At 34.3% G+C, this 18,231-nt stretch overlaps 1 protein-coding gene across 8 annotated transcripts in view; it reads right to left on the minus strand.

Annotated features, from left to right (window-relative positions):
• The window catches only part of TRPS1 (transcriptional repressor GATA binding 1), a 253,230-nt gene that overhangs the window by 162,692 nt on the left and 72,307 nt on the right, over nt 1-18,231 (minus strand). For all 8 annotated transcript variants that reach the window (XM_017530666.2, XM_017530675.2, XM_037739306.1 and 5 more), the window contains one exon: nt 7,311-7,914. In XM_017530666.2, the coding sequence (XP_017386155.1) occupies nt 7,311-7,914 (604 nt within the window). The remainder of the gene's footprint in view (nt 1-7,310; nt 7,915-18,231) is intronic.

Consider the following 18,231-nt stretch of genomic DNA (forward strand, 5'->3'; position numbering starts at 1 on the left):
AAAAAAAAATAGATATCTATACTGTATATACTTAGCATTTTCTGTTTATTCATAATGTTCCACATATATAAATTTCCATGCTGAAAATGGTTTATCCTTTTCCTGTCTAAAGTAAATCTTCAAAATTAAGAAACTACCTTTTTAAAAGAGGCAAGTTAATATATAAAATTACAATCAAGAGGACGCATTTGATCATTCTGACATGAATAATGATGTCAAATGATGAATTTGTCACAAGTGTGCTGTTCTCAGAAAAACAAAACCAAACTAAGATCCCTTTGCTTCAGTTCCAACCACTGACACAAAGTCATGTTCCAGACTTCAATGTATTTGTAAATTATAGCTCATTATAAAAGTCTGTAAATGGTCTTGCTTCTTCAAAAAAAAAAAATAGGGTCTTCAAACATCAATGAAACAATTTGCATGTCCTTAAACTAATAACATAACTAGATACAGCAATACCCAGCTTGCCAAGCTTCCTTGAGTTAATTGGGAGAGAAGTCTAATAGCCTTTGCCTATAAACATTTAAGGAAAGTTTTTGAACAGGATCTAAGGGAAGGGAGAATAAAATATATACGACAATGGAGATGATACTTTTTTGGTGAGAATAACAAAATCCACAAAAATCAAAAATAAAACATTTTTGTGGCATTTTAGATATTCATGTGTAAAACTGACCCATCAGACCAGGCTTTGCCAGAAAATTACCAGATTCACAACAACATTATACATCTCATTTTTGAAACATTCTGCCCCTGTGGTCCTGAAACTTGGGCCACTTCTGTATACTTTTCACTTCCAACAACTAAAACTGTTCAACAGTGGGTTATTTTGGGGGCCCTGTTATCTCCTGGCTCATGCAGTCCATGGAAAAGAAAAGCTGAGCAAAAGATAGTTATACAGGAAATAATGAACAGATACTGTGCTAAAGGATGACATTTCACAGTGACTGCAAACCTACAGTCCAATTCACTAAGCTACATCTGCTTCACCTGCTTTAGAAACTTGGGCCAGCAGAACTATGCCCGACCTCATAAACAGTCTAGGTTACAAGAAGGTTGTTGTTGTTTTTCAAGTCCTTCTAAAGTTGGTGGGAGTGTAAACTAGGGCAGCCACTATGGAGAATGGTATGGAGGCTCCTCAAAAAACCGCAAACAGAACTACATACATGTTCCAGCAATCCCACTACTGTGTATTTTTCCAAAGGAAAGGAAATTAGTTTATCAAGGAGATACCTGCACTCCCATGTTCATTGCAGCACCATTCACATTATGGAATCAGCCTAGGTGCCAAATGACAGATAAATGAATAAACAAACTGAGGTAAATATACACAATGGAATATATCCAGCCATAACAAAGAATGAAATCCTGTCATTTGTAGTAATATGAATAGAACAGGAGAACACTACTTTAAGTGAAATAAACCCAGAACAGAAAGTTAAACACAGCATGTTCTCACTTATATGTGGAAGCTAAAAATAAAATAAAATAAAGTTAATCTCATAGAAACAAAAAACAGAACAGAAGATATTGGAGTATAGGAAGGGTGGGGGAAGAGAGAATTGGAAGAGATTTGTTGAAGGATATGAAATTATAGCTAGACGGGAGGAATAAGTTTTAGTGTTCTATAGCACCGTAGGATGACTGCAGTTAACAGTAATATATTATGTAGTTTCAAATAGCTGGAATATTAAAAGTCCCCCATACAAAGCAATTATAAATGTTGAAGTGATGGCTATGCAAATTACCCTAATCTGCCCACCTCGCATTATGTGTATCACAACAACACTGTGTTCCCCATAATGTGTACAATTAAAGCTTGTACATAAAAATAAAGTGCTTTAAAAAATGTGTGGGCTAATGAAGTAGACTTATAGAAATTAGATTATTAGAAAATCTCATTAATAAAACTAATAAAACCAAACTTCTATACCTACGAAATTGGTTTTAGTTGTTTTCTACTGTCAAAAATGGTATATAAATGTAAAAGATGAATAATCAATAAATTTTAAAAACCTACTTAAGGTTTACATGGTAAAACAGAATGTTCATGTTTACTATTAGACATAATGAATTTGATACATGGATTGCATTATTAAAATCTAAACTCAAACATATTTGAGTTTAAATCATATATTTTTCAAATAGATGTCAACAGAAATACATCTATATAGCACAGAAGCACAGACATGTACAAGGATTGCTCATCTCTGCATATAGTCAATAGCTTTTAATCATTTATTTTATTCTCAGGCAAAAGAAAATATATCAACTGCTACGTAAAGAGAAACTATCAACAGGGCCTAAAGTCACAGCTTCATAACCAGTGTTAACAGAGGTATATACTTCCCATTTTTCCTGATATAGTCTGATCTCTTTGGTATTTTCCATATGCACATGTAAAAGTTAAAACCGAGTAAGAAAAACAGTTATGTACATAAATATTATGTTAAGTCAATGCTACTGCTATGATAATTGGAATTCTGTTTTCATTTTAATTAAATATAAAGCAAAATATCGAACACCACTTTTCACTTCAGACCATCTTTAGTTTAAAAAAGCTCCTGCAGTCTTCTGTCAGTGGTTATAAAGGCATTCAACATTGTCACTTGTTTAAATGTCTGTTTGGCTGCCAATGGACTGTCCCCAAAAGAACATTTTTGCATCTCAATAGTCTGTCCGGTATCAACAATCTTTGAACTATAAATTTAACGCCGCTGAAGAAAAGGGGAAATAACATTCGCATTATACTGTCCTGGTATCACACTCACAAAATGAACAAATAATCAGACTATTTCCACTTATCTAGCACTCTGCATCTGAGGATCTCAAATGTCCTGACAAACATTAATTAGCTAAGCTGCACAACACTCCTGTGAGGGTGGCAGGCAGTATGATCCTCTCCAAGGGACAGATTAACGGAGATCCGGGGAGGCCCTTCCTTTGAAAGTCAGTGGCTCAACTTGTAACTCAACTTCCAAACTTAGGACTCAACTCCCTAAGCCCATGGTTGAGCATCTTTGCTGAAGCCAAGCAACACAAAATGTAGATGTTAAAACTGACAGACTCTTCTAAAAAAATTTAAACTGGAAACCAAGATCAATCTCAGGGAGATTTATCTTTCCTGTGGGTGCAAGAAAAACGTGTTCTAATAACTACAGCATTTGAACCTACAGAAAAATCTGAGGCTATGAGTTAGCTATAACATTCTGTTATGAAAAATAACATGGATGAGTTTACCTGAATGTTAATTTGCCATGAGCTCCCCCTAAAGATTCACCCAATAAATTAACTGTATTTCTGCATTTTTATTGACAAATGAAAAACTATATGATGTTGGTTTTTTGTGTGTGAAATTTAATGACTGATTTTTGGGTCCTTATTCATGTAGTTATCAGATAAAAAGCCAAGTTTTCTGCAATGTAATATCCAATCTAAAAATTCCACCACAAAAATAAAATCCAGAATTTCTTATTCAGGAACAATGAGATTAATGCAGTTGCATCTGCATAAGAGTTTATCTAAAAAATAAACACCTTTGTGTAGATGTACATCATAAAAAAACCTGTCAGAAAAGGACACAACTTTACATAAACCCTGCCTATACTATACTATACTATTCCACTTAGTTTAAAATGATTAAGAAACATATATTGGAATATATAAAATAATTTACTTATACTTTTAGCACAGGTAATTTTAAACATGTTAGCCTCTTCACAAACCTAAACCTTAAATCTAAATAAAACACTGGGTTTTCAAAATAATATTAATAAATATTGGTGACCATTTTCAGGAGGTGATTCATGTTTTATAAGATCTATTCTAGAAATGTTAAGATAATAAAGTTGTCATATAAGCTTGGACTATTTCTAGCAAAGATTCTAAAGGCCTTAATATTTCTTCCTACTAAAACAAGAAAATACCCAATAATTTTGTAGAAATATTGTGCAATTAATATGCAATGAAAAGTCTAGCTTTCCTAGAGCAATTTAGATCAGGTTTAAAAAGATCAAGTTTATGGCAATGTGCCTTTTCTCACACTCAAAGCACAGCAGAACACAGGAGACATACACAACTTAAAAATTTTTATATTAAGATCAATTTCATACTAATAACAAGGGGAAAATATACACATTTGCTAAATATAAAATACATAAATGATACCATATTGAACACAAAACTAAAAGCCTGACCTATGCCAAAAAAAGGAGAAAACCACTAATGTTAATGAAGAGAACATTTCGAAATTTTAGCTCTTCTTGTGATTCTTTTATTTCCTTCCTCACTTTGAGTAGTACAGCAAACTTTCATTGCTAAACCCAGTTTAAAAAAAAAGTTATCAGAAAGATTAATATGCTGAAAGCAACATTTTAATTGTGTGCTTTGTAACACAATCCCAACGACTTTCAGCCTTCTCTTAAAATGTTTCCATTACATACCAGCATAGTATTGAACTATGCCAAATCAACATTTTCTGTTGGGTAAGTTTTCCATACTTAATTCTTGATATCACTCTGTACGGTATTTTAAAATGACTAAGTTTTACCTTTAGTATTAAAAAGTATATATACAAATGTTAATATACCTGCTCTTTTAATGCTATGTTGAATAAACTACTTAATTAAAAAGGCACTTCTAAAATCTAATCGTTTACATTTCTTAAATTGCTTACAATTTCTGAATAATTGTAAGGCAGTAATTTCAAGTTCTAGTTTATTGTTTAAAATATAATTATGCATTCTGTAGACATATATTTATATACCACTGTAATTTTTGTTCAAAACATGTAAATTATATTTGTATATTTCTATGGTGTAAATTATTACAGGACACCTTCACTAATAACTGTGCCTCTACAACTACAAACTTAAAGTACTTATCTTTTTTTTTTTTTTTTTTTTTATTTTTTTTTTTTTTTTTTTTTTTTTTTGCCATTAGTAAACATGACCTCAAAATTCTGCTTTTTTATTCTACCACCCAGAGGGTAATGAATTAGAGGTGTGTATTTGCTGTGATAAATACCAACTAATGCCACCAAACTAGAATTTGTGCCAAATTCACAATCAAAATGGGCTACTTCTTTCTGTTAGATGTCTTAAAAAGCTCATCATCTAAGATATGTACACATTGAAAATTTCATATATAGCTGATAACCTAAATGCTGTACAATAAATTAAATTGGCTACCGTTCCTATTCCAAATATCCAATAAAACTGGTGATTTCCAAAAGCACTATTCAAATATAAAATGTGAATCTTAAAGATTTAATTTTATTACAATCACAGAATAAGTCAATGCTCTTTCTTTTATATACGTATATGCACATATATGTATACATTAATGTAACTTTGATCTCTGAAATTTAGTAAATTACAGTCTTTGAAGATAAATCATAGGGTGAGGAATTTGGCTATTATTGTAGATAATAGCTAAAGAGTCTCTTGTTGAGGGTTTCCTACTTCAGCAGCTAATGTGGAGGAACTGAAAAGGCGGTTAAAATGATGCAACAGAAACTTGAAATCAGGGATTAAGGAAGTGGAGGAATTGAGAAAAACAAATTTTTAGAAAAGTATTATCATCTCCATCTTGCTCAAAAAATGTAACCACTATGCTCACATTTTTTATGCCACTGCTTAATAAATTGTCATTTCAAAGTCTTAGAGTATATAAACAATAGCAGAAAAGGTAATATTCTAGAAACAGTCAAACAATATGGCATCAAATGAAGATGTCATGGATGAAAACAATTTTAAGTGGAAAAAGGAAGGAAGGGGGTTCCAGTGATACAGATATAAGGCCCCCAAATATACCATACCCTCAAGATAAAGTATTAATTTAATAAAACATAGGACATTTCATTCCTGCCTTATAACCAGAAGCCATAAGTCGCTTGATGCCAGAAGAGTAATGACATGCTAAGAAAACAAATACTGACAATTATAAAAATGCAGCTCCATGTATATTTATTTGAAGGGAGTTCCCTAAATTGAACCCCCTCTTGAAGCGCACAGAAACTGTCTCTCTTTTTTAAGAAGTTACTCATAATAAACTTGCTTCTTCCCTGAAGGAAGGATTCTTTGTTTCTCACTGTACAGGGGCATCTCCTCTTCTGTATTCAAGCCCTTCTCTTAGCTCCAGGGCATGACTACAGATGGGAAAGGTAACAGCTTTTATAATTAACTGTGCACCTCTAAGGGGCGTTTTTCAACTCTGCTAGAGAATACTGAGAAGTACAGATAGGCTTCAGAGAATCTGCAGGAAATGAGAGCAGAGCAGCCAAGCAGACATTGGGAAGAGCAATTTTTCTCCCCTGTATACATCCAGAGAGAACTCACTCGTCTCTGACTCACAGGTCAAAGCACTGGGCTAACAGAATTCTATTTCCTAACTGGATCTTCTGTAAAGGTATCTAGTTTCTGATCCTACCTTCTATGCACAAACAAAGCTTCAAAATCATCCAGAAAGCTCAAAACCTTCACAGAGTTAAGGTAAAATGTCCAAGATGTGGTGCCTCAGACATCCAGCAACTATTACTTATTGGGAGCTCATAAATTTTCAAAATCTAAGATTTTTTTTTAACAATGCTGAGTCTACATAGTATGAAGAGAGTAATCGAGGATCTTACCTTACTCAGAGGTTTTGTTTTCTTTTTCCACATGGAGCTAGGTCTTTCCCCCTAAAAGATCCTGTTCATGTAAAATACATGGTACTCTGGCTGCTTTTCACACTTTTCATGTTTAGGCTTTTCTCATTTTTTCCACTCTTCTTGGCCACTCGACAACAACAAGCATTGTCATTTGTACATAATTATACCATGGCTTTTTTTTTTTAAAAAAAAAACACTATATTTTTGAACATCTCATCAAGGACATTATACTCTTAGTGATTTAAATCTCTGCTGACTTCCTTATTAACCATATACTGTCATACCAGCTTAAAATTTAAAAGTCATTTAGTTATTTCAATGTAACAGATGTGCATCCTTCTGGGAATCTAAACCTCCCTTCTCCAAATATGGCCTTGTTGTTTTGCATAATCACCAGGAATGATTAACCAACATTCAATCTGAGCTAAGAGCAAAGACAAACAAGTGACTGTCTAACACGGTACCAAGTAAGTGCACAGCACACACAAACACACATGAGCTACTTGCTGCCACTTTGGCCTTAGGAGGATAAATCCCCAGATTGGGCCAGATCATTAAGGTTCACTTCACACACAACACAATCCTATATAGAAAGAATGTGTGGTCCTGCTTTGGCCCTTCAAAACAAATAAATTATTTGAAAATGAAACCTTCCTACCCGTAACAGGGACTGGGATTCATCCTTGGACTTGCTTTCTCCCGATGCAGGATACTGCTGGGAAAGGGCCCCAGACTTCTCTCCACCAGCTGGCACCCCCTGCAGGAATCCCTTCGTCTCCACAGCCAACCCATAAATAGGTCGCGCCAGGTGGGCAGCTTCCACATTGGGGCTATCCCTCAGAGTCTTTGTCTGCTCCTGGGAGCTGGACACAGGCGTCAGCAGCCCCAGGCTTGCCTGGGTGTATGACGGACTCCCCCGCAGGATGTCTGCCCCTCTCCAAGTCACGTTGCGAAGGTCATCACCGGAACTCTCAGTCCAAACTTTCTCTTTGAGCCCATCCTTCTCTTCTAGCTTCTCTCTCTTCACCACACTCTCAGAAACTGGCTCTCCCATTTTAGAGTCTGGGGTTAGCAGATTGTAGACTTTGAAGTCAATTTTGGGCTCCTCCTTGATGGTGGATATGGCATGACCGTCCTCTTCGCCGTTGGCTGTAGTGATGTCCTGTTCCTGGCAGTGAACAGTGTTGAAGTGCTCCAGTAGTGACTGAGTATCAGCAGCTGTAAAACTGCACTGACGGCATTTGTAGCAGCTGTGTGCTCTCCTGGAGAAGAAGAAAACAGTCATTGCAAAGACAGCGTTCTGAAGGGTTGTTTTATTTTTAATAGCCTTTCAGCACCTGAATTTGCTACCTACTCTGGCAATGAAGTAGATAGAAAGAAATGCAATATTCTTAACACCCAAATCTGGAATGTAATTAACTGGCATTTTCAGGTCTATATAAAGAATGCAAAGTTTCCTTGTTATATTAGCAGTAATAGGTATCTCTCTCTCTCTCTCTCTCACACACACACACACACACACACACACCAGGCATGCACACACTCTGCTCATGCTTGTGCACATACATTCCAGGTGATTAGCATTAAAACTGGTTAGTTTGCATTATTGTCAAATGCCCCACTCTGTTCATTTTACCTTGATAGATGCATTTTACCCTGATGGATAATCATTAATTATTTATTTAACTCAATATTCTTATGTTTTTACACCTGATTTCAAATGCCCTTTCACTTTCTGTTATTTAAACTAAATTGAGGATTTTCCCCTGTATATGCAGTTCAATTTCTAATGCTGAAGCCCTTTGTACAGCTTTTTCATATATTAAAAGAAACTAAATTTAAAAATAAAATAAATCATTATCAAATTATTAAATAATTTTTAAAAAGAAATAAAGTGTTCTTTTGTATCATCAAATTCAAATCCATTTAGTGAATTAACTATGGCTGAATGATCTGTAAAATCTAGAAAATAAAGTGCCTTTATAACTCAAGATTTTTCTCTACACGAATTCTATCCATCTATGAGAACATAATAGGCATTCAACAAATTGAGTGTCTGTTGAGTGTGAAACACTATGATAGATGCCTTACAAATATATTCATTGTAACGGTGTGTGTGTGTGTGTGTGTGTGTGTGTGTGTGCGCGCGCACGCGCGTCTGTGTGGTGTGTTCTCTTTTTCAATGGCATAAGACAAGACAATTTTATTATCAAATTCCATAGCATCTTCTGCTGTTAAAGAGAGAAGAGTAACTGCTACATTAGAACAAATATTTGATTGATAAAGAAGAAGTTTAGCATTGTATAAAAAGCATACCCGAAAGATACACAAGTGATATGGAATAAGGCATATTTTGTTTAACTATAAAAGCTGTGTATGGCTCTCTAAATAAATATCGGGAAAACACTTTCTACATCCTGATATAACTTGCTATGAGTTACCTACTTAAAGTAACAAAATAAATTTTGTGAGCTATTACTTAAAGCTGTAAGATACTGTAAGATACATACTCATATATGTAATTTTAGATAATCATCAAAATATTTCCTTGCCAGGCACTGGGTACACTTTGGTGAATAAAAGATATATAGTCTTTGCCCACCTGGTGCTTAGAGTCTAGTCAGGAATGACTAGACAGGACGTTTCACATGACTGTAAGTCTGTGAGTATGAAGAGTGATATGACCTAAGAATGAAATGGATGGTAATTGGGGTAAAAGCCCTCATAGGTAATCAGGAAGGACTTTCTGAGGGAGACACATGAAATCAAAGGGTGAAAAGGAGCTATCCTTGGAGGATGAGGAAGAGGAAAGGAAACCACATTCTAGCAAGTCTGAGACACTGAAAAGAGGACATTGTGGTTTTAAAAGAATAAATGAGGGATGTATGTCAATTGACAAGCTTGAAGGTTTATCTAGAACTCTGTAGATCATGGTAGGGATAATAGGGGATCTCTTCAAAGGTAAAGGAAAGCAATCAGCTGGGGAGTAGGTGCTCAAATGCATGTTTTAATTACTCTGGGACTGTAATAGTTTATCAATAACTTCATCCCTTTGTAAGACATGCCAGATGGCTGAAATTCCAAAAGAATGTTTCTATTTTACAGAAGCAAAATTCAAAGGTGTAAAACATGTAACAAAATCTCAAGTTATTTGTTGAGAGTGTTTAATGTAGCACACAAGAGCTTACATTTTGTTGAGTAAATACGGATATTTACTTTTTACAGAAGATTATTTCCAATATTTTCTCCTATTTATTTGATTGTCTAAGTAGTAAAGATAAATACAACAAATGGCAAATAATGGGAGGATGAATTGACCATAAAAGCCCAATAGTAAAAGTAATTTTCTCAAGTGGAAATAGCCTAATCTTTAAGGTAAAGATGGTTATGACCAAGAGGAATAATCTTGCCACCAATATCAAGGCTGGAAAATTCAAAAACAGGATTAAGAATATAAAATACAATAGACAATACCTAAAATCTAGGACCTAGAGCCTCATGGATCTCATCTACAAAAGCTTCTTATCAAAACCACATTCTAGGTTGGGCCCGGTGGCTCATGCCTGTAATCCCAGCACTTTGGGAAGCAGAGGCGGGCAGATAACCTGAGGTCAGGAGTTCGAGGTCTGCCTGAACAACATGCAAAACCCTGTCTCTAAAAAAATAAAAAAATTAGCTGGGTGTGGTGACAGGCACCTGTAATCCCAACTACTCGGGAGGCTGAGGCAGGAGAATTGCTTGAACCTGGGAGGAGGAGGCTGAAGTGAGCCAAGATCATGACACTGCACTCAAGCCTGGGCAACAGAGTAAGACTCTGTCTCTAAAACAAAAACAAAAACAAAAACAAACAAAACACACACACACACACACACACACACACACATACACACACACACATTCTAGTTTAACTAATGGGAGATAAACATATAAATCCAAAATTACCCTACTGAATATATTCTACACAATGTATTGAGTCATGGAAATCAAAACAACAAAAACTTATGAAAGCATTTAGTGAGCTATGATTGATTTTCACCCCAAGATGTTTATAATGGACTCACTGCCCACTTTGGCATGTTTTGGTTCTGTGACATGGTGAGATCTCTGCTTGAAATCTCTAATGAGATCCCAGCCTATAAAATAATACTATAAATTACCACTGACACTTCTACCAAAACTGGTAACTCCAGTAATAAAATGCCAAAGGATTACAGTGATTCTATTTCAAGATATTAAGACTGTAAATACAAGGGTGACAAGGAAGAGAAAGGATCAACATATACAAAAAGAAACACAAAATTCTTGTGGGCCACACAACAAAATTATTTTCAAATGGTATACTATCAATTCTTACTGGTATAACAACCAAACACACATAAGAGTGTAGATTTTTTATTTTTATTTTTTAGATGGAGTCTCACTCTGTCACCAGGGCTGGAGTGCAGTGGCATGATCTTGGCTCACTGCTACCTCCGCCTCCTGAGTTCAAGCAGTTCTCCTGCCTCAGCCTGAATAGCTGAGATTATAAGCACCAGCCACTATGCCCAGCAAATTTTTTGTACTTTTAGTAGAGATGGGTTTCACCATGTTGGCCTTGGCCAGGCTGGTCTTGAAATCCTGAACTCATGATTCATCCTCCCAAAGCACTGGAGTTACAGGTGTGAGCCACTGCACCCAGTCCAAGAGTGTAGACTCTTAAGGAGAATACTTAAGCTTTAAACTTTGGCTCTGTATTCTACAATGTAAATAACTTTGAATAAGTTACTGAACCTGTCTCAGTTTTCTCATCTGCAATGAAAATAAAGTTGTCTCTTGATAGGATTCTTGTGCATATTGAGAGTTAACCAGTATAAATCCTAAAATTAAATAAAGCCCCTCTCTTCTTTGTGAATCCATATTTTGTACTGTTTCTACAAGAGTTTAAACTTACAAATTCGTGTTTTGGTATCATTCTTTGCCATTCCCCCATTTACCTAAACCATGACAAAAAGCATTTTTAAAACCAAGCTTATGTCCTAGAAGATCCTTTGCTTCAGGGCATGGCCAGGTAGCATATATTCTATGCTTTCCTGCTTCTTCTGGTGGTGTTCAATGACATGAAGGAATGAGCAGTCTAGCCTTTTACTGCTTAATTGACAAGCTTTACCCTTTTTTCATTAATAGCAGTCAGACCCAGTATCTTCAGATTCTAAATAACAAAGACAGTAAGGGTATTACCTGTGTTTTATTAAAAACTTGGGAGGTGAGGATGTTTTATGAATGTATGAACGTTAAAGTTGTTTAAAACATGGAATATCTGGTAATATAGCGAAATAATTAAGATTATGTCGCTTTAATATCTACTGAGTCTGAATAAAGATGAAGGGATAGGGGTGGCTTAGGAATATTTCTAGACTGCAGAATCAGTAGATACTACAGCTACATAATCTTCACCTATGATTTAACTAGTACTTCCTCCCTATTATACAAGGTCCTAGGGCCCTGCCCAAAACATGAGTTCATCACAGGGTATCACACCCTGAGACAAAGTGTCTGAGTCTTCTAGGATTTCTAGTTTGAAGTTCCTGTAGCAAACAAAGGACAACTCCCTGACTCCTAGCAGGTCTCAGCAGGAGCTGCTCTGATCTGCCCAGAGAGGACCTCATGAACCAACAGACCAAGGCAAAACCACCCATGGTACAGGTGCTGGAGAACTGTAGGAACACAGAGAAGAGTGGGGATAGGTATAAAGTACAAAGGAAACAGAAAGTGCAGGGGGTAAGTTTTCCATGAGAACCAGGTTTTATGTCGAAAAGGAAAACACATTTTAACAGGAAGGATATTACAACAAGGTTGTAAAAACAAGCTCAATTCACACATCTTTTCTTTTGAAAGTTCAAAGCACTCATGTCTACAGGTTCTCACGCTCCACTGAAGTATATGGCCCATTTTACAGATAGTAAAATGGATAAATAATGCCTTGCCCATTTCATCTATATCAAGTAAAGAACACAGGGCTTCTAAGTACCGGAACAGTTTTATTTTTCTGTTTTCCACTGCCTACCTTTCTAATTTTATATAAAAGTAAATTACTGACGATATGCCAAATGAAACATAGGGGATGGAAAAGGTCTTCAAACAGATAAAAGAGAAACTGACTACAGCAATGGTTTGCAAAACAGGCTGGGCAGCATTGCAACTTAAAGAGTTTCTTTCTCGGCAATAGAGATTCCAAGTCTTCCTTGTCCCACTGAACCAGAATATCCTGGGCATAGCCTGAGAATCTAAATATTTAATTTTAGCAGAGTCCTCAAATGATACTAATTGCAAGGACCAATACCCATAAACTAATATTACTAGCTATATCATGGTTCTAAGCAACTTAGTGAATAAACTCACAAGACATCTCCTTCCTCCCAAGGCTTTAATAAAATACAGGCAAAGACCTTATTATTGTTGTTATTCAGAATCTTAAGATTCTGTGTCTAACTACTATTAATGAAAAAAGAGTAAAGCTTGACATTTAAGCAGTAAACTGCTAAACTGCTCAATCTTTCAGGCTATTGAACACCACTAGGTGAAGCAGAAAAGGCAATTTGCTACAAAGTGTTCTTGAGACTTGAACAACTCCTTTCTCCTTATATTATCAGCCCTAAATGAATGACAGAAAACATATTAAAAAGACAACATTAATGTCAAAAGCTTGGAGCACTATAAACTTTTCAATACCTATACTAAAATCTAGACCAGTGCTTCTCAAACTAATGTATAAAAATCACCTGGGGATTTCATTAAAATTCAGGTTCTGATGCTGGAAGACTAGGGTAGGAGCTAATATTCTGTATTTCTTCTTTTATTTCATATTTTTCCAGATCCTGAGAATAGTCTGTACTTCTTACAAGCTCCTAGATGAGGCCAATGCTGTTGGTCTCCAGACCACATCTTAAGTAGCAAGAATCATGCAGCCATGGTCAGAAATAAATCATGACCAGTGTGTTGGCTTGGAGTGGACTCTTAACGTACATGCATAAACTCAGCACTTTTAGAACATTCTCAAATAAATTTTTTTAAGAGATGAGGTCTCGCTATGTTGCCCAGGCTGGCCTTGAACTCCTAGGCTCAAGGGATCCTCCCACCTCAGCCTCCTGAATAGCTGGGATTATAGCCACGTATCACCATTCTCAGCTCCAAGATGAATTTTTTATGAGTGACAACATTGTTATTCTTCTTAAATCACATACACCTTCTGAGTCAACATTCACAGCTTTATAAAATAAATTACAAGCACAAAATTATCAGGAATAATCCTAATTCATTTTTTCTTTAGCAGTATTTGGGGATTGTCTTTAAATATTCTTTAGTGCTAGGTCATTTAAATATATTGCCCACAGCAATCACAAAAAGTATATATTTCCACCTCACATTGCAGATAAGGAAGCAGAAGCACAGAAGAGCTGATTAACATAAAAATATTGAAGAAAAAATAGAATATTTTTGCTCTTGTCTATGGTTACTCTTTCATGTATGTTATTTGACAGTTAAGGCAATGGTTGTTCAGGAATTAGTTCCTAAAAGATTTGAGCATATTCTCTGACATATATCATTCTCTTAGTTGTAACTGACAAGATCTTCAATATAATGTCACACTTCCAAATAATAAGACTAGATTATAATAAATCACACTAAAAGGAAACTTTTCTCAAGAACAAAAATTTAGTCATTGTGAAAGTGCATTAGTTTGGAACCTCCTCCAACCTACTGAATGCATTTTCTTTTCATCAGCATTGACATGAAAACTTCAAAGACATTCAGGAAATTTTTCCTCTATTTCTCAAGACCCAACTTAACCACCCCCTCATCCATAAAGATTTCCCAAATGATTCAATCCAAGAATAAATCTAGTGTCTTCCTCATTACTCCAAATCCTTGTATTTCTCTTCAATTTTTTCTCACAGATGGTTTTCGATTAAAATCAAATATATGCCTCACTTTACAGATATATGTAATTACCTTATTTATTCCCCTCATCGCAAAATATCCAGATACATAGTAAGTATCTGCTTAAGAACAAAGAAATGGACAATCACAGCTCTGGATGTTCGGGATACTGGATTAAATACATACGGTCACAAAGCAGCAGAGAAGTATTAAGATGTACACAGTTATTTTGCAGATGGCATATTTTAAGTGGTCCTTTGAATAAACTATTCATTATTTAAAAACTCTAAAATTTCTGGCTACATTAAACCAAACTAATTTAAAAGATTTTACAAATAAATGCTTTGTATTAATTTAAATTATCTATCTTCCTGCCACCTTGATAGCAAATACTTTCTTCATGCTATCTGAGGAGAAAAGATGTCATTTTATAGGTCTCCATAGCATAAGCATAAGGTCATCACATAAAACACAGAATGCTCAGTTCAATTTAAATTTTAGATAATAAATGAATATTTTAGTGTATGCCCCATAAAATATTTGGGACATACTTTTATAAAATCTCACTATGTCCCAAACAGTATTTGACAGTGTGGAGGCAAGTCAAAGAAACTTTGATTAAAGAACTAAATCATGCTTTCTCTCCAGGCAGATGACATCAAGCTGTTTAAAAAGATCAAATTTGAATTCAATTCAAGTGGCTTAGAATCTCTGTGAAAAAATATGTTATTCCTTATTCTACTTTATAGAATTTTCATGTGCTATAAAAAAGCATTTTTTTTTATCCTTCCATGCTTCAATGCACAATGGCCCTTTTTCACAATAGTAGTATTTCATTCTTTAATAGAGAATATTATACATTATTTTCATAATTCATAAAGCATTGAGGAATGCTTCTAGAAAAAAAATCAGCTAAAAGATGCTACACCATTGCTAAGCTCTGATAATATTTATATTTTTATAATAAACCAACCCACAGTGTATGTGAAGTACAGCTCTGAGGGATGACTTGTTTTTTTCTTTTAAATGTTAACTCCTTGAGATTTATGTCATCACTTGAAGAGTTCTTTCTTTTACTAAATAACTGTATATTACTTTCAATAATGTTTTAAAATCTTAAGTATAATCAATGAATAATTTTAACCACAGTTTTTATTCTTCAATGACTAAATGAAGCATCAAAGTAAATGAATAAATCATAAATACTAATTAATTAGACCTTGAAAGGTAGTTTTTGGTTATTACAGAATCAAACAACTACAGATAAATTATCACAGAAGTAGGGTAAAGGAAGGTGATTCCAATACTTAAATTCAAATGTAGTTCAAGTAGGTTTGACATCTAGTAAAGAAGTCATTTTAATAATGTATGTATTGTTGATATAAATATCTACAATGAGTAGCATGTAGCATTACTGCCACTGTGATATGATAAAATGAAAAATGGGAAGAGGGTGGCAGGAACAAAGGTAAAAACGGAATTACAGGTGGATTATCAGTCAGTCTTTTAGAACTGTAAAATAGTTAAAGTAGAGAAGCTGTCCAGATAAAAATCTAAGAAAAATTAAAATTCTGAATGAAAATAACTGTTGTTTACTCATCTTGCATTTTTAAGTTGAAACAATCTGATTAGTATTTACTCAGCAATAGTAACTGGTTTTTGGGGGGATAGGATGAGGCCCTTTCATCTTTAATTGGAAGAAAAAATACTACTAACTCCATACCTTAAAAAATCAAGCTTAGGATTCCCTTTCAAAAGGTAAACATTCCTATAAAATGTTCATAAAGATAAGTTTTCCTATAAAATAGAAAGTAAGCCGGGCACGGTGGCTCAAGCCTGTAATCCCAGCACTTTGGGAGGCCGAGGCGGGTGGATCACGAGGTCAAGAGATCGAGACCATCCTGGTCAATATGGTGAAACCCCGTCTCTACTAAAACTACAAAAAATTAGCCGGGCAGGGTGGCACGTGCCTGTAATCCCAGCTACTCAGGAGGTTGAGGCAGGAGAATTGCCTGAGCCCAGGAGGCGGCAAAAGTTGGAAGCACTGTTTAAAATTTAACAATGCATTCATAAATCTCGTAAAAGAATCTTGTCATTGCTTATACTACCAAAATATGTGTGTAGTTTTCCACATTTTAGCCAACAATGAACATTTTAATATTTGTACTAGACAATAATTATATTACTGAGTCTGTAGTAGTTCCTTACCAGTGAGTTCTTTAATAGTAAGTGAGATTGATCATTCATTCATGTTTTTACTGGACATGGGCACTGGTGAGAATTGATGCCTCCTTTTTTGTTTTAAAGTTACACAATTTATATTAGTGACATATAAAAAATACACTCACATATTCAATTATATCTAAGTTCACAAACAAAAATTAAAGCAATTACAGAATTATAAAATGTGATTTTACATAAGTAAATAGAAATTTATATGTGTGTAGACAGGAACAGATTCTATATGGATTGATATAGATATGATTATATATGATAAAGTACTATTTATGGTAGAGTAGAATACATGTATATCATATACATATGAACATATGTATATATATGATTATCACATACATATGACTAACATGAATATCATATACATATGAATATGATATATATGAATATTTATGATATACATATATCAACTATATACAAATATTCATATGTATATCATACGTATACAAACAGGTAAATATGATATACATTTGAATATTTGTATATAGTTTTATTTTGCTTTTTTTAAATTTATATAAAACATTACCCCACTGTGACTTGTCTTGATCTTGTTTTTATTCAGTCAAAATTATTCTTACAAGATCCATCTATGTTGTAGTCACTTGTCATTTATTCAAATTCACTACTATAAAACATTCCACTGCTTGAAAATTCTACAAATAAATTAATCTTTTTTGGATAGACAATCAGAGTTTTTTCCTATTTTCATTTTAGACTGATTTTGTTTTGGTTGTTTTGTTCTTTCTAAAAATATAATTATGAGCATTTTTTCACACGTTTCCTAGCAAACCCATGTAAAAGGTGTTCTTCTGAGAAGTAAAATTCTGTAGTCGCCAGGAATATGAACATCTGATATTTCCAAATTTGCCTTCCAATGTTGTATGTTCCAACCATGTCTATGCCTTACAAGGTGTTTAATCATAAAGTCTATGTTTTCTGAGATTAATAAAGTGATCTCTTTTTTGTTTGGTTAGGATTGGCCCTGTATAATTTCATATATCCTTATCTTTTTGTTATTGAGGTCTAATTTGATTGCACTGAGTTAAAGGATCTGTTCTATGAGATACTGTTTCAGAAATTTAATTTAATTTTGGCTTAACATGTCTCAATTTGTAAAACTACTCTATATGTGCTTAAAAAGCATGTACATTCTCTAATTGGTATATAATGTATATATTTTTATTAAATCAGGTTTGATAATCTGCTGTTCAAATCTTTTCAATTTTGAAAAATTTTTTTGTGCTCAACTTTTAATAAGGAATTTTCTTAAAACTTTATCACTATGATTGTGGTATGTCATATTTCCCTGTAGTTCCTCTATCAATTTTTGCTTTACTTATTTATATTTACATTTTGTGTATTTAGAACTATTGTACTTTCCAAAGAAGTTAAACCTCTTATTATGCAATGATCCCTTCTTTCCTTCA

This window comes from Cebus imitator, unplaced genomic scaffold (assembly GCF_001604975.1).
Source record: "Cebus imitator isolate Cc_AM_T3 unplaced genomic scaffold, Cebus_imitator-1.0 Scaffold68, whole genome shotgun sequence".
Classification (NCBI taxonomy): Eukaryota; Metazoa; Chordata; class Mammalia; order Primates; family Cebidae; genus Cebus; species Cebus imitator.